Raw genomic sequence first — 13,962 nt, 5'->3', positions numbered from 1 at the left:
TTTACTACATATTTTTCCAGATGTTTAACTTTATTCAGTGTACAAATGTAATAATTTTATTCATGATAATTTTTATTACTCCATGATTTTGTAAAGGGTGAACATAAAAAAGTGATATACTTCTATATGACAAAGTCCAACTACCAGCCCTGCAAACAAATTCAACATGTGATCTAAACTCAAATTGTGTTCTTTTTGTCTTCAGCATCATCACCCATCATGAAGAATTCTGGAACTTAAGTGACAATTTTGTTGATGTTGAATAAGGTGGAAATGATTCTACTTTATCATTTCCTAGCTGTATTGGCTCTGTAGTGTGGGCATTGGTAGGTTTTTTTTGGGGGGGTAGTATACACACATACAGCACCCATGGTTTATATATCAAGTTGCTATATATTTTAAAAAAATAGGGATGGTCTCACTGCCTTGGAGAGAACTACACGCTGCCAAACAATAAAATGAGCTAAAACCCAACCTTAAAGAAAAAGCAGATTACAAGTGGAAGTGAAAATAGTCAAAGATTAACTGAAATAAACAGAAAGGGCTTATACCAAGGACCGAAGACCACCAAAGAGTGATTTTGGCTCAGTAAGAAACCACCACCACTCTTGCAGGGTGGGTTCCCCTTGTTCATGCAGCTACAACAGATATGCCTCTTCAGGGATAACAGCATTAACAGTGTCAACAGAGGGCCAAGTAGCTTTGGTTCACCTTTGGGGTATGACAAACCAAAAGGAAGTTTTGAGAGGAAATGGGCTCTGATCTCAATCCTTGTTGAGACAATTGGGGAGACAAAGTAGATTGAGACAAACTCTAGACAAGGTTCCAGTAGCAGCATAAATTGCCTGTCTCTCAAACCTCATCTGAAACCACCCTTCTGAAAGCAAGATGACAGGGATCAGCGGCCTATCGTTCAGGATCAAGTTGATCAGCATAAATTGTCAATAAAACCATCATAATCCATTATCTGCTCAAACAAGGCATCTGATTTCTGCATACTGTCACCAAGAATGCTATAAGAAGACCAGGAGCGCAGACGTATATAAACCACCTCTAAATTACTTACATACCGGTAAGTGCTACAGCACCACTAAGGTGGACTTCAGTGGCTTGTATTAACACTGTTGTTGAACTTGTTCGTTGTATGTCAGATACAGGCTAATAGCCATCACGGCAGGGTGTAATACCAGTGTACTGTAGCTCATTCATTCTGTTTGCATAAGATCAAATGAGGTTATGAAAAATTAAAAGTATACCTCTACATGTTCTATTAAAAGTTTCTTGCTTTGATGGTTTTGTGGTTGGTTCAATTTCTATCTTATGTTTTGTATCTTCATAGGGTTCTACTTTTCGATTTCTGTCTTCAGTTGTTTTTTTCTTCTACAATTCACAGTTTAAAATAAACAAAGATAATGGTAAAAAAAGCTGCACTTATGTTAGTGAGTGATTAATTAAATGATTTTTTTATGACTCAAGATGCTCATTTTTGGTATTTTCTGTTCTATTTAGATTATCATACATTTATTTCATATAGTAACTTTTGTCCTAACAAAAGTATCCTTAAATGTTTAAAATAATACCACTATATTTGAAAAAAAAATGGTGCATGCAATATATCTTTAGAACACACTGAAATTAAGGATATTCAGAAAAAAAATTCTTGAAAATTATGGAATAAAGTATGATACAGGAGCAAACACATTAGAAACGTTGAGGTTAAATGGGATCCAAATGTTTCATACCTCTAGGCATAGAGCTGCACTCTTGACTGTTCCTTGATTTTGATGATGTGAAACCTGTGCTGATTTAAAATTCTGCTTATTTACTTGTACTGATTTGCTTAAACTAACACCTGTAGAAAGAAGAGCAAGTATTAACGGGAAGCACAAGAGTTTCTGAAACAGTACAATATTTGGAAACAGGTAATACCTATAAAACCAATATTGGTATGGAAATCTATTATTTTAAACATCTCTAGCTCCAGGTATGTATTTCTTTATTCCCATAATGCAATTTTATAAAGAAACATAAGGCAGAAGAGGTCTGTAATAGCTTCTATCAAAATCTGCACAGATAAAACAGGCACCACTGGCATTCCCCAAAACACTATTCAGCTGCTGGCTAACCTCCATAAGTGCCTACGTTTCCACCAGAGGAGTCCCATAGGGACCTAAGCTTCTGTCAGCACGCATACACAATGCCACTTTAGTCCTGATGTTGCCCTAGCTCATGTCTAAGACCTGCCGAGTTTCACAAACTAGGTTTTCCATGGCCTCTCACCCGACAGGTCGGCATATCTCAGAGCATGCCTAACTTACACAAAAGACAATGGTTGTGGTGTCCATTTTCCTTCTTATAACCAATAGCCCAGTGGTTAGTGCACTCACATGCAATGTGGGAGACCGAGGCTCAAGTCCCTACTCTTCCTGATTTAAAGCAGGGACTTGAAGCCCCATCTTGTAGGTGGGTACCCTAATCAATGGGCTATAGGGTCATTCTCATACTCTCTCTTTGGCTCAATGAATACTTAATTATTATTCAAAGTGGGAACAGCTTCAACAGGAGAGACTGAAAGAGCCCAGTGGTTAGGGCACTTATATGGGAGACCTGAGTTCAAGTCCAGCAAAGGAGGGACTGGAACCTGGGTCTTCTATAGCCTAGGTGAACACCCTAGCCTCTGGGCTATTGCCTATAACTGCCTCATGCTACCTCCTGATTTTTCATAAGAAAAAACTGAACTGGCTTAGATGCCTAACTCTGTGAATCCGAAGTGGAGGAAGGCACCTAACTTCCTTTAAGAGATGGGGCCTAAGCCCCGCCCCTCTCCTTGTCCTTTCCTTCTGATTAGCTTAAAGTGGCTTCCCTGCCCAGCATGCTGGCTTCTGTGAATTTCTTTTTTTTTAAAAACTAACTCTCCCTCCATGCCTAAAAAGGGCTGTGAATTTCACTAGACAACAGGGTGCAACACCCATAGACCTTTTGAGAATCTAGCCCCAAGTGAGGGGTACAAAAACATAGCAGAAAGAAAAAAAAAAAAGGTGTCATCATGAGGGCTTCATTTATTGAACACAAAGTTGTCAGCGTTTCCTTTTCCTGATCAGAGCGTTTCTGATGTTAATAACTTAGAGTAGCAAATAAATTGGTTAAACCAGTAATGGGAGGATGCAGCGTAAGTATTTCTACATCTAGCACACTCGGTTTGAAACCAGAGCATTGCTGCAGCACATAGGCGCCGACTCTGTGGGTGCTCCGGGGCTGGAGCAACTACAGGGAAAAATTGGTGGGTGCTCTGCACGCACCGGCAGCTCCCCGCCCCAGCTCACCTCCGCCTCTTCCCCTGAGCATGCCACGTGCCCGCTTTTTCCCCCGGCTCCCAGTGCTTGTGCCACGAAACAGCTGTTTCGCAGTGGCAAGCGCTGGGAGGGAGAAGGGGGAACGCGGCTTGCTTGGGGGAAGAGGCGGGGCCAGGGTGGGAATTTGGGAAGGGGTCCAATAGAGGCAGGGAGGGGGCGGAGTTGGGGCGGGGACTTTGGGGAAGGGGTTGGAATGGGGTGGGACAGGGGTGGAGTCGGGGCAGGGCCAGGGGAGCACGAGCACCCACCGGCGCCGGGAAAAGTTGGCACCTATGCTGCAGCATGATTTCCTGGTGTTGGCTTTGTTTTGTCTTCTTTGAACTGTTGCTGGGTGGTAGCTAGGAAAGATCTTCATAGCTAGCATTTTGGAAATTATTTCTTAAGGAGTTTGGACCAGTGTGATGGAGTTATGGTGGCAATGGTCCAATAGATCAGTGGTTCTCAACCAGGGTACACATACCCCTGAGGGTACACAAAGATCTTCCAGGAGTACATCAACTCATCTAGATATTCGCCTAATTTTACAACAGGCTACATAAAAAGCACTAGCGAAGTCAGTACAAACAAAAATTTCATACAGACAATGACTTGTTTATACTGCTGTATATACTATACACTGAAACGTAAGTACAATATTTATATTCCAGTTGATTTATTGTATAATTATATGGTAAAAATGAGGAAGTAAGCAATTTTCAGTAATAGTGTGCTATGAGACTTGTATTTTTATGTCTGATTTTGTAAGCAAGTAGTTAAGTGAGGTGAAACTTGGGATATGCAAGACAAACCAGACTCCTGAAAGGGGTACAGTAGTCTGGAAAGATTGAGAGCCACTGCTATAGAGAACCTTCCTTTTCTTTCTGAATCTTTCGTGAGTATTACTGAGTTGTTTTAAAAGCCTTGTCAGCAGAAGTCCTTTGAGAATTTCTTAGATTCAGGACTAGGGGGAGCTAGAGACTTAGATGTGCCTTATGTTAGTACCTGTTAGTAAACAGTAATACCTTTAGTTCTTTATTTCTGTATATTTGATTCATTTATATATATTAACTATTCTTTAGATCTTTATCTTCAGCAAAGAGTATGTCTGAATTCTAAGGCCTAGAAAACTGGTTTTGACCAATAAGTAATCCTATTCAGAAATTCATTCATTATGCTGTATTTAATAATTCTAGGGCACCTTCATGTTCTTGGAAAACCATCTCCTTAACATATATATATATAATGCTGACATAAGCATATTTAAACTAGGAAAACTAATAAGAGATTATTGTTATAGCAGTCAGATGTTTTCTGTTGGGGAAATCAATATGGAAGAATGATTGTGGGGTAAGAAAGACCCACTGAGAGATATTAACTTGAAGAATTGTTAGTCCTCTCAGCTGTAAATAATCATGCTTTCTCATATGAGTCAGGTAAACTGAGACTCTATAGAAATGACATCACAATAAATGTTTCTGGGAGAATATTCTTGGCATCTAGGTTTCCTTTGTCTGAAAACTTAGGTTGGGGGGAATGAAAACTGCACATCCAGATGCAGGACAGACACATATCCAGCTCTTAGTCTGACAACAAAGGGTAGTAATGTATCTATTTATTTCTGTATTCTGTATAGTGCTTTACTAATCTCTGATTGATAATCTTAGATTAAATAATTTCAATTGAGCCTGTTATTTCGACAATCTCAAATTGTTAACTCAGACACGCAACACCCGTGAGGCCCAATCTATTCTCTCACAAGTGAAAAAACTGTTGAGGAGGTTCTAATGAAGAAACTGTCAATTTACTTAGTTTCCTGGGATTAAGGATGAAAATGCTGCACTATATATGCATTTGCACATACAGAGACCTCATCCTAGGCCTACTGTCTGCTCTTCATAGAGTTTGTCACAATGGGGAATAAAAGACATGGAAGAGGTACCCCACATATGTTTCATTCTTGATCCACGAGGGAAGAAAAATATAATTAGTCTTTTTTCACAAATGAAAAAAATAGAAAATGGCCATTTTGAGGGGGAGCATATCTTTTTTCTTAACATATCATGGGCAAGTGCCACTGACAGCCTGGCCCGTGGATGGCTGAAGGACTGGCTAGAACAACACCAATGACATGTTGTGATTGGCGCTCTCTTTGTGAGGGCTGATGGACTGATCGATCAAGGTGATCATGGGAAAACCAACTCAGGATGTGGACAGAAGACAAGTTACTTGGTGGCATTTCCAGTTCTGGGTTCTAAATCATCAGTCCTAACTGGTAGGCTCAGAACCAAACCCATTTGGCGAAGGTACCAGCCCTCAGACCTTTGTCAGAACTCTTCCCCCATATGTAAAATCACAGACTTCTCCCCACCTGAGAGCTTCCTCATCTCATGCAAGCAGAAAAAGAACTCAAATAATAGTAACACTGTAGAACAACAGTGCAACAACAAAAGAAGAGTAAGACTTAACGTAAAACTTTATTATTGCCGTGTAACTAAAATTTGAAGCCAACACGTCATAACTAAAAAAAAGTTACCCAACTCTGGGTGGGAAATGGGGATATGTGTTTTGTCACAGGGCAGCCCAACCTGGAGCACCCATTTCCCCGCACAGTATGACAAATAAACCTGCCTCAGTCCCCTGAGTCCCCAGTAACTCCATGCAAGCTTATCCTCTAGTCCATCCACATGGTTTATTACCAAAACATAGTCAATTAGTCCTCAACAAGAGTCCCAAACGCAGTCCATTTTCCACACTCTGTGGATATAGCTCTTAAAAATCCCGCTTTCTCAGCAAGCACCCTCCCATCATATCTGCTGGGAGCCCATCCGTACCATACTTTGATGCAGGGGTTGGTAACCTTTCAGCCAGGACCCCAGGATGGCAACAGAGCCCCCTGGACTGGTGGCTGGGACCCAGGGCCGGCAGTGGGCTGAATGGGGCCGGTGGATGGGACCCCGGGTGGCAGGGGGCCAGTGGTAGGACCCCAGGATGGCAGCAGAGCCCCCAGGACTGGTGGCCGGGACCCGGGCAGTGTGAGTGCCACTCAAAATCATCTTGTGTACAGCCTTCGTTTGGAACGCGTGCCATAGGTTGCTAACCCCTGCTCTGGTGTCTTCCACCACACCTAGGCTCCTTGTTGGCCTTCTTCTTCTGTCCCTCTGCAAGGACAGCAGCAACCCCAGCTCAGCCAATTGGAGTGCAACACTGCTCTTCTCAGCATGAACCCCCACTGTTTCTCTGCTAGGAGATCACCTTTCCCAGGGGAGCATTCCTCACTCCCCCAGACTCTCTCATGGTGCCTCTGGGTTGTGTTCTCTGGCCCCAGAGATGTCAGCAAGTAAGCTTCTTGCTCAGTGGTAGATTAACTCATGAGCCAATGGGTCCCATGCCCCGGGGGCCTGGCAAATTTAGGGGTCCCTTCAGGAGCACCAAAACTTGGGTAGAAGTGTGGGAGCCACCAGCCCTGGAACTGTGGCCCCACCTCCTGCTCCTCCTCTTCCTCCTCCACCCCCCACCATGGCCCTGATACCCGGCCAGAACAGAAGCCAGAACCGGGCAATGGTAAGAACTGCTCAGGGAGCCTGAGCGGCTGTGGGGAGCCCTAGACTCTCCACCTGCCCTGGATGGGGGCCAGGGTGCCTGAGAACAGCCCCTAGCTCATGTCCCTGCCCCCCAAGGGCATACCACTGCCAGTGGGACTCATGGGTGGGGACTCCAGTCCAGCCGCCTGCCCCCTCCCCCAGGCCTACAGATGTGCTCTGCAGGGAGAGGAGGCCCTGGCCCAGTTGGGAGGTGGCAAGGAGCCCCAGAAAGGTCACAGGCAGCAAGAAACTGGGCAGGGAAGGCTCCTCCAGTGCAGCTCCTACTGCTACTGGCCCGGCCTCAATGGCCACCACACTCCACCCAGGCCTGCTCAGTGCCTACACCTGGCTCCAGCTGCCAATCTGCCCCCCACTCACCACTGGGTCCCTCCTGTTGCGAGACTGCCCCTGCACTGCTGCCTGGGCTTTGTGCCTGAGGCAGCAGCCACATGTGGCACTGCTCTTCCTGTTGCCTCTGGCCCGAGGCTTGCAGTTGGGGAGGGCAACCCCCCCTCAAAGTACACTCATGCCACCACAACTCCATGCCTGCCCAAGGCTACTATGCACATGTTAAATAGTGGGAGGGCGTGGCCCTGTTCTGGCACCCCTGGGCTCCCAGGGCTTGGGGGGCCCAAATGTTCTTTGTGCCCAGGGCCCCAATAAATCTTAATTCACCTCTGTCCTTGCTGCTCCCTGTATTCATCCCTCTCTGGCCCTTGGCTCCAGCTCTCCAGTTTAGAGCCAGCAGGCAACTCCCTCAGCTGCTCTTTGGCTTTCAGCCCTGGCCCTCTGGCTTGGGGACACCAGCCAGCAAATCCCTCTTGCTGCTCTCCTGCCTTCAGTCTTCGCCCAGGAAGCACAGTCTCCTGGCTTTGTCAGCTCTTCCCTCCTAACTCACTGGGTCTCCCTTCCCCTAAGGCCCAGGTACCCGCTTTTAAGCCCAATTAATTGGCCAGATTGGAGTGTACTGCTAAGGCAAAGGTGCACTAGCCCTGCTCCTTTTTACAGGGCCAGTGTCAGGCAGTGACATGTCTTTAAATCCCACAACATGAATTGCCAGCTAACACTTTTCTTACTGGGATTCAGACATTCAGTAGAGGCAGTACGTTAGGAAAGGAATAAACAGAAGAAAACAGTAAGTCTGCATATTGCCACTCAATTTCTAAGAACTCTGCAATATTCACAGAAGCGAAAGTTTCCTTATGATAGCTGCAAGCAAATGAAGTTTAAGTACTCGCCCCTCATCAAAGACGTGCCAGTTTAGTTTTCCAATTTAGGGATAGCAACATGTTGCCAATATTTTAACAAAGGGCTTCTGCACAAAAATTCCTTCCCCTAACCCAGACTAATATCTGTGTCTCAGGTTCATGTGCAAGGGCTAATGGGCTGAGAAATCCATTCATTTGTTTTTTCCATTTAAACAAAATTGTTTTCTTTTCTTTCAAAAACTATAGCCATGGAGGATAGCAATAGCCCCTGTAAGCTTATATGAAATGCAATTTCCAGGGAATGTTTATATTTTGTCCATGATGAATATATGGATTATATGGGTAGTATAGCACAGTGATCAGTATGTGTACTTCACAACTGAGGGGAGCACATCTTTAGCAGTGTGTGGAGGTATCTACTGGAGATTGTTGATAAATATTTATCATTTGGTGAATCTTGTATTATTGCAAAGGGGGGAAATTGCTCTTCAGAAGTAATTTTATCCACAGGGATATAGCTCATGTAACTGTCTGAACATCCATATGAAGAAAATACTGTGGATTCTAGTGTACTCTTATCTGTTGACTGACACAACTAGGAAGGAGGATCTCTAACAATTCAATTATTGCAATCTCTCTGATTGTCTGTTTAAACTTTGTTTATGCTAACTAAACTTGGTAAACTGGGTGCAAGCAACCAATATGCATTTTAATACGGCTAAAGGATTAGAAAACATGCCTTATTGTGAGAGACTCAAAGTACTCAATTTATTTAGCTTAACAAAGGCTTTGTCTACACTAGCACTTTTGTTGGTCAGGGGATGTGAAAAAACAGCCTCTGACAAACAAAAGTTTCACTGACAAAAGTGATGGTGTGGACAGTGCTATGTCAGCGCGAGATGCTCTCCTGCCAAGATAGCTACTGCTGCTCATTGGGGGTGGTTTAATGATGCTGGTGGGAGAGTACTCTCCCACCGTCACAGAGTGGCTACAGAGGAGATCTTACAGTGGCACCGCTGCAGCAGTTCAGCTGTGCCGCTGTAAGGTCTGTAGTGTAGACATAGCCAAAGAGAAAGTTAAGGGGTGACTCGATAACAGCCTATAGGAATATATATTTAGTTATGGGTTCTTCAGTCTAGCATAGAAAGGTATAACATAATCCAATGAAGCTAGACAAATTCAGACTGGAAATAAGGCATACATTTTTAAGAGAGTAATTAATCACTGGAACAATTTACCAAGGATTGTGGTGGATTCTCTATCACTGTCAATTTTTAAATAAAAAGTGGATGTTTTTCTAAAATCTTTGCTCTAGGAATTATCTTGGGGAAGTTCTATGGCCTATGTTATACAGGAGGTCAGTCTAGATGATCACAATAGTCCTTTCTGGCCTTGGAATCTATGAAGCTAACCAAAGAAAAACAGAGTCCCCCTTCTTCTCTCAGACAAACCTGTCACTGTGACCATCACTCTTGTAAATACTGTTTAGAAGCAAGCCCTAGTTTGGGATCTCCCACCCTCAAAATGCAAGTCTAAGGCCTGGTCTACACATAAAAACCAGGTCAACCTAGCTGCGATGATCAGGCCTATGAAGAATTTCATGCCCTGAACCCCATATTTAGGTCAACCTAACCCCTGGTGTAGACACAGCTAAGTTGATTAAAGGATTCTTCCATCGTCCTGGCTACTGCCAAAGCCTTGTCTATACTACAGGGAAAAGTCGACCTAAACCACGCAATTTGAGTTATGTGAATAGCGTAACTCAAGTCGACATAGCTTAGATCTACTTACCGCGGGGTCCACACTACGCAATGTCAATGGGTCCCCTTACTCTTCTCGATCCGATGGAGTACAGGAGTCAACGAGAGAGTGATCTGCAGTCGATTTAGCGGGTTTTCACTAGACCCACTAAATCGACCACTGATGCATCGATCGCCACGCGTCGATCCCCCGGTAAGTGTAGACAAGCCTGAGAGGTGGATTACCTACATTGACGAGAAACCCCTTCCATCAATATAGGAAGCACCTATTCTACAGTGCTACAGTGGCACTGTGCTGACTGTAGTGTAGGCATACCCTTAGAAGCTTCAGCTGGGAAAGGGCCATGGGAAGTTATGCATCTTTGAGATTAATGTATAACAGAGTCTCCAGGGCTTAAGGGCTAGGAAAATAGCCTTTGAAGTTGCCACTTGAATGTCCTTAATTTATTTTAAATTTGTTCATCCAGTTTCTATTTGGGTCCTCTGTTTTTATTATTAATTATTATTATTATTTACATGGCACTGTAAGTAAACACCAAGAAATGTTTCCTTCTCTGTGACTGGAAACCAGCCCTCCTAGAAAAGGGTTCCTCCCTATTTGAAATGTCAGTTAGGGGAAATGATAGAATCATTCAGGAAACTATTCATTAAATGAATATTGAAAAAAAATTAAAACAACATCTGTATATTTGCAGTGAGTTCATACAGTATCATGCATATTTTATAACACCTATGCTATATTTTAGAAACAACAGCAAAAATCCAGTACTTTCTGTTCTCCAAAAACATTCTAACTCGTGGAATGGAAGGAAGCATCACATAACAAGGGCTATCAGACAAACAACATAAACACATAATAACTCATGTATGCATTCATAAGATATTGAACATTTAACATATATACAAAAGACACTGTTGGATATGACAATTAGATCGGGGTGGAAAGTGTCAAACAAAACTGCAATAACCATCCTTGTTTATTGCACATGATGACTGGCAGAGGGAGAGGTGACAAGAGATATAATTCAGTGATCGGATATCGTGACAGGCAGATAAGCGTGTAATGGATTTCTTCCATAGCCATGTGAAACATCTCTATAAATTGAGAGTAGAAATGAGTGAGGCTTGAGCTGGATGAAGTGTAGCGTGAGGTACAGAGTGTTACCTTATTAGAACTGAGGAGAGGGAAGCCTCTGACTGGATTGGATGCAGCAGCCTAGAAATATCTTACTCCTGTCCTCTTAGCAGGATATTTGGCAGTATTTACTGAAGAAATTTGCAACACACCTCTTGCAAACCTTGTCCAAACCTTTACTGATCTTATGGAGCAAATATAAGAGTAAAAGCTTCCAACTGAAATTTTTCTTCACAGAAACAATTTCAGCTGAAGTCCAATTGCTGTAAAAAGCTACCTGAAACAAAGGTACCGAAGGCCTGTGACATCACAGAGAGGACTTCTCACCAAAATTCTCAGGATGTTGTTGGCTCTGTCTGATTCAGATTGGCTGACTCAGCAGAAACCCAATTAGATTTAGGGGGCAATCTGAATCCCAGAGATCTGATTTTCTAAAACCACTAACTTGTAAAGATTGGATAAGAAATGCTGGTATTTTATCTTAGTTTTTGAGTTATCTTGGTTACACAAAAGTCCTGTGGCACCTTATAGACTAACAGACGTATTGGAGCATAAGCTTTCGTAGGTGAAAAAAAGTTTATGCTCCAATACGTCTGTTAGTCTATAAGGTGCCACAGTACTCTTTGTTGCTTTTTGGAGATCCAGACTAATACGGCTACCCCTCTGATACTTGGTTACACACACGCCATCAGAAATAGTGTTTATATCATTTTAAAACTGCCCATCTGATTTTTAAGAAATGGGTAAGGCAAATTTGCTACTAGACTAATCAAATGCTAAATTTCAGGCCAGAATAATTTTTGCAGACAAATTATAAATTTAAATACTTACCAGATTTTACAAATAGAACCCTGACATAACCTTAACTACAGTGATGTTAGAGGGCACAGCTATGTTCAAACATACTATGCAAAATCTATGATGCAGTAATATGAAATACTGTTTGAATGCTAATAATGTAATGATGCAGAGATTATGTACTTAAGGCAGAAACACTGCTTACGTCTCATCATTATTACACTTTATTTTCCAAAACTGTTGTAAGTATTAACAGACACAGTATCATATACTGTACAGTCTATGTAAATGTCACTAACTAAAGGTAAAAATTGGCCCAAAGTTCATTTACATAAACTGAGTTAAATATTCAGAAATGGGCTACTTAGTTGCAGCCATATGAGCAAAGAAAAATAATTGTGTGTCCAAATGGGTAACTGCATGCGCAAGAACCCATTTTGCATATTTACAGGTGCAATTTAGGTCGCTGTTTTAGAAAATGTATCCAATTATGTCCCAATTATAAAGCAATGCAAGTTCAACACTAAAATATATAAAAATAAAAATATTACAGATATACAGTACCTTTTTTGCGAGGTACTGGGTCAGCTTTGTCCTGTAGACTTTTAAGCATCCGATTTGCATAGATATTTTTTATACCAACTTCTCGTTCCTTTTCCTAAAAAAAGATCCACACTATCAAACTTCATGATTACCTTTCACCAACTCCAGTGCCTCATCTTAAAAAAATGTTAATGAGTGTAATAATGTTCCTGAAAATAGAGAACAAGTAGCTCTGGCCTGAGACAAACGCTCTGCAGGCAGACACCTTATAAAAGGTTTAACACATTGCTGTACTAATACACTTTGATCCTAATTCAAATGTGAAAATCCTCACATTCCAGTCCAAAGCCTTTCTTGGACAGAAACTGTCAACCATGGTGAATTGTGCCAATGGGAGTGAGCCTGTGATGTTCATAAAGGGGAACTAGCAATCTCATTTTCTTCAGTGATCTAACTCAGAATTTGAATTCTAATATCTTTTAAACCTTAACACACACCTACGTTCTTTCATATCCATTTTTAATAACATTACATTCAAGAGATGGAGATGTGACAGGTTGGGCCACAGAGACCCCCTTGGGACTGTCACCTGATGTGCTGAGACTACCTCTGAGCCCGTTTTCTCTGCCAGTTTGGGCCTCCAGAACCCTGTCTTGTTGAGCCAGATATGCTAATCTGCTGCAACACAGACCCAGGGTCTGACCCATGCCCCCAAAGCTGCAGACTTAACTGAAAACGGCTTAGCAAGTGCTCCTGTCTCTAGCACCCAGCTCCCAATGGGATCCAAACCTCAAATGAATCTGTTTTACTCTGTATAAAGCTTATACAGAGTAAACTCATAAATTGTCCGCCCTCTATAACACTGATAAAGAGATATGTACAGCTGTTTGCTCCCCCAGGTATTAATTACTTACTCTGGGTTAATTAATCAGCAAAAAGTGATTTTATTAAGTATAAAAAGTAGGATTTAAGTGGTTCCAAGTAATAACAGACAGAACAAGTAAGTTACCAAGCAAAACAAAACACGCAAGTCTAAGCCTAATACATTAAGAAACTGATTACAGATGAACTCTCACCCCCAGAGATGTTCCAATAAGCTTCTTTCACAGACTGGACTTCTTTCTAGTCTGAGTCCAGCAATCACTCTCACCCCCATAGTTACTGTCCTTTGTTCCAGTTTCTTTTGGGCATCTCTTGCGGGTGGAGAGGCCATCTCTTGAGCCAGCTGAAGTCAAAATGGAGAGGCTTCCAGGGCCTTTTATATTCTCTCTCTTGTGGGCGGAAACCCCTTTGTTCTTCTGTGCAAAGTCACAGCAACAAGATGGAGTTTGTAGCCACCTGGGCAAGTCACATGTCCATGAATGATTCAGCTTTTTGCAGGCCGATGCCATTGTTTACATGTTAGTTTGAACTTTCCCAGGAAAGCTCAGATGTGGATTGGTGTCTCCCAAAGTCCATTGTCAGTTAAGTGTTTCTTGATTGGGCACTTACTGAGAATAGTCCTTTCTCAAGAAGCTGACCAAATGCTTCACTGAGGCTACTTAGAATCAAACACATTGAGATACAAGTACATAGCCAATATTCATAACTTCAACTACAAAAATG

The 13,962-nt window shown here is 42.4% G+C and overlaps 1 protein-coding gene across 1 annotated transcript in view; it reads right to left on the bottom strand.

Moving 5' to 3' along the window:
* LOC112117096 (lebercilin-like protein) overlaps nt 1-13,962 on the bottom strand; it is a 33,315-nt gene that overhangs the window by 1,922 nt on the left and 17,431 nt on the right. Inside the window, exons 5-7 of the mRNA XM_026651658.2 lie at nt 12,379-12,472; nt 1,743-1,852; nt 1,257-1,380 (exon numbers count right to left, since the gene is read on the bottom strand). Of these exons, the coding sequence (XP_026507443.1) occupies nt 1,257-1,380; nt 1,743-1,852; nt 12,379-12,472 (328 nt within the window). The remainder of the gene's footprint in view (nt 1-1,256; nt 1,381-1,742; nt 1,853-12,378; nt 12,473-13,962) is intronic.

This window comes from Terrapene carolina, unplaced genomic scaffold (assembly GCF_002925995.2).
Source record: "Terrapene carolina triunguis isolate 2854851 unplaced genomic scaffold, T_m_triunguis-2.0 Scaffold31, whole genome shotgun sequence".
Lineage (NCBI taxonomy): Eukaryota > Metazoa > Chordata > Testudines > Emydidae > Terrapene > Terrapene triunguis.
The sequence above is the reverse complement of the archived record's forward strand: the minus strand, read 5'-3'. Positions and strand labels throughout refer to the sequence as shown.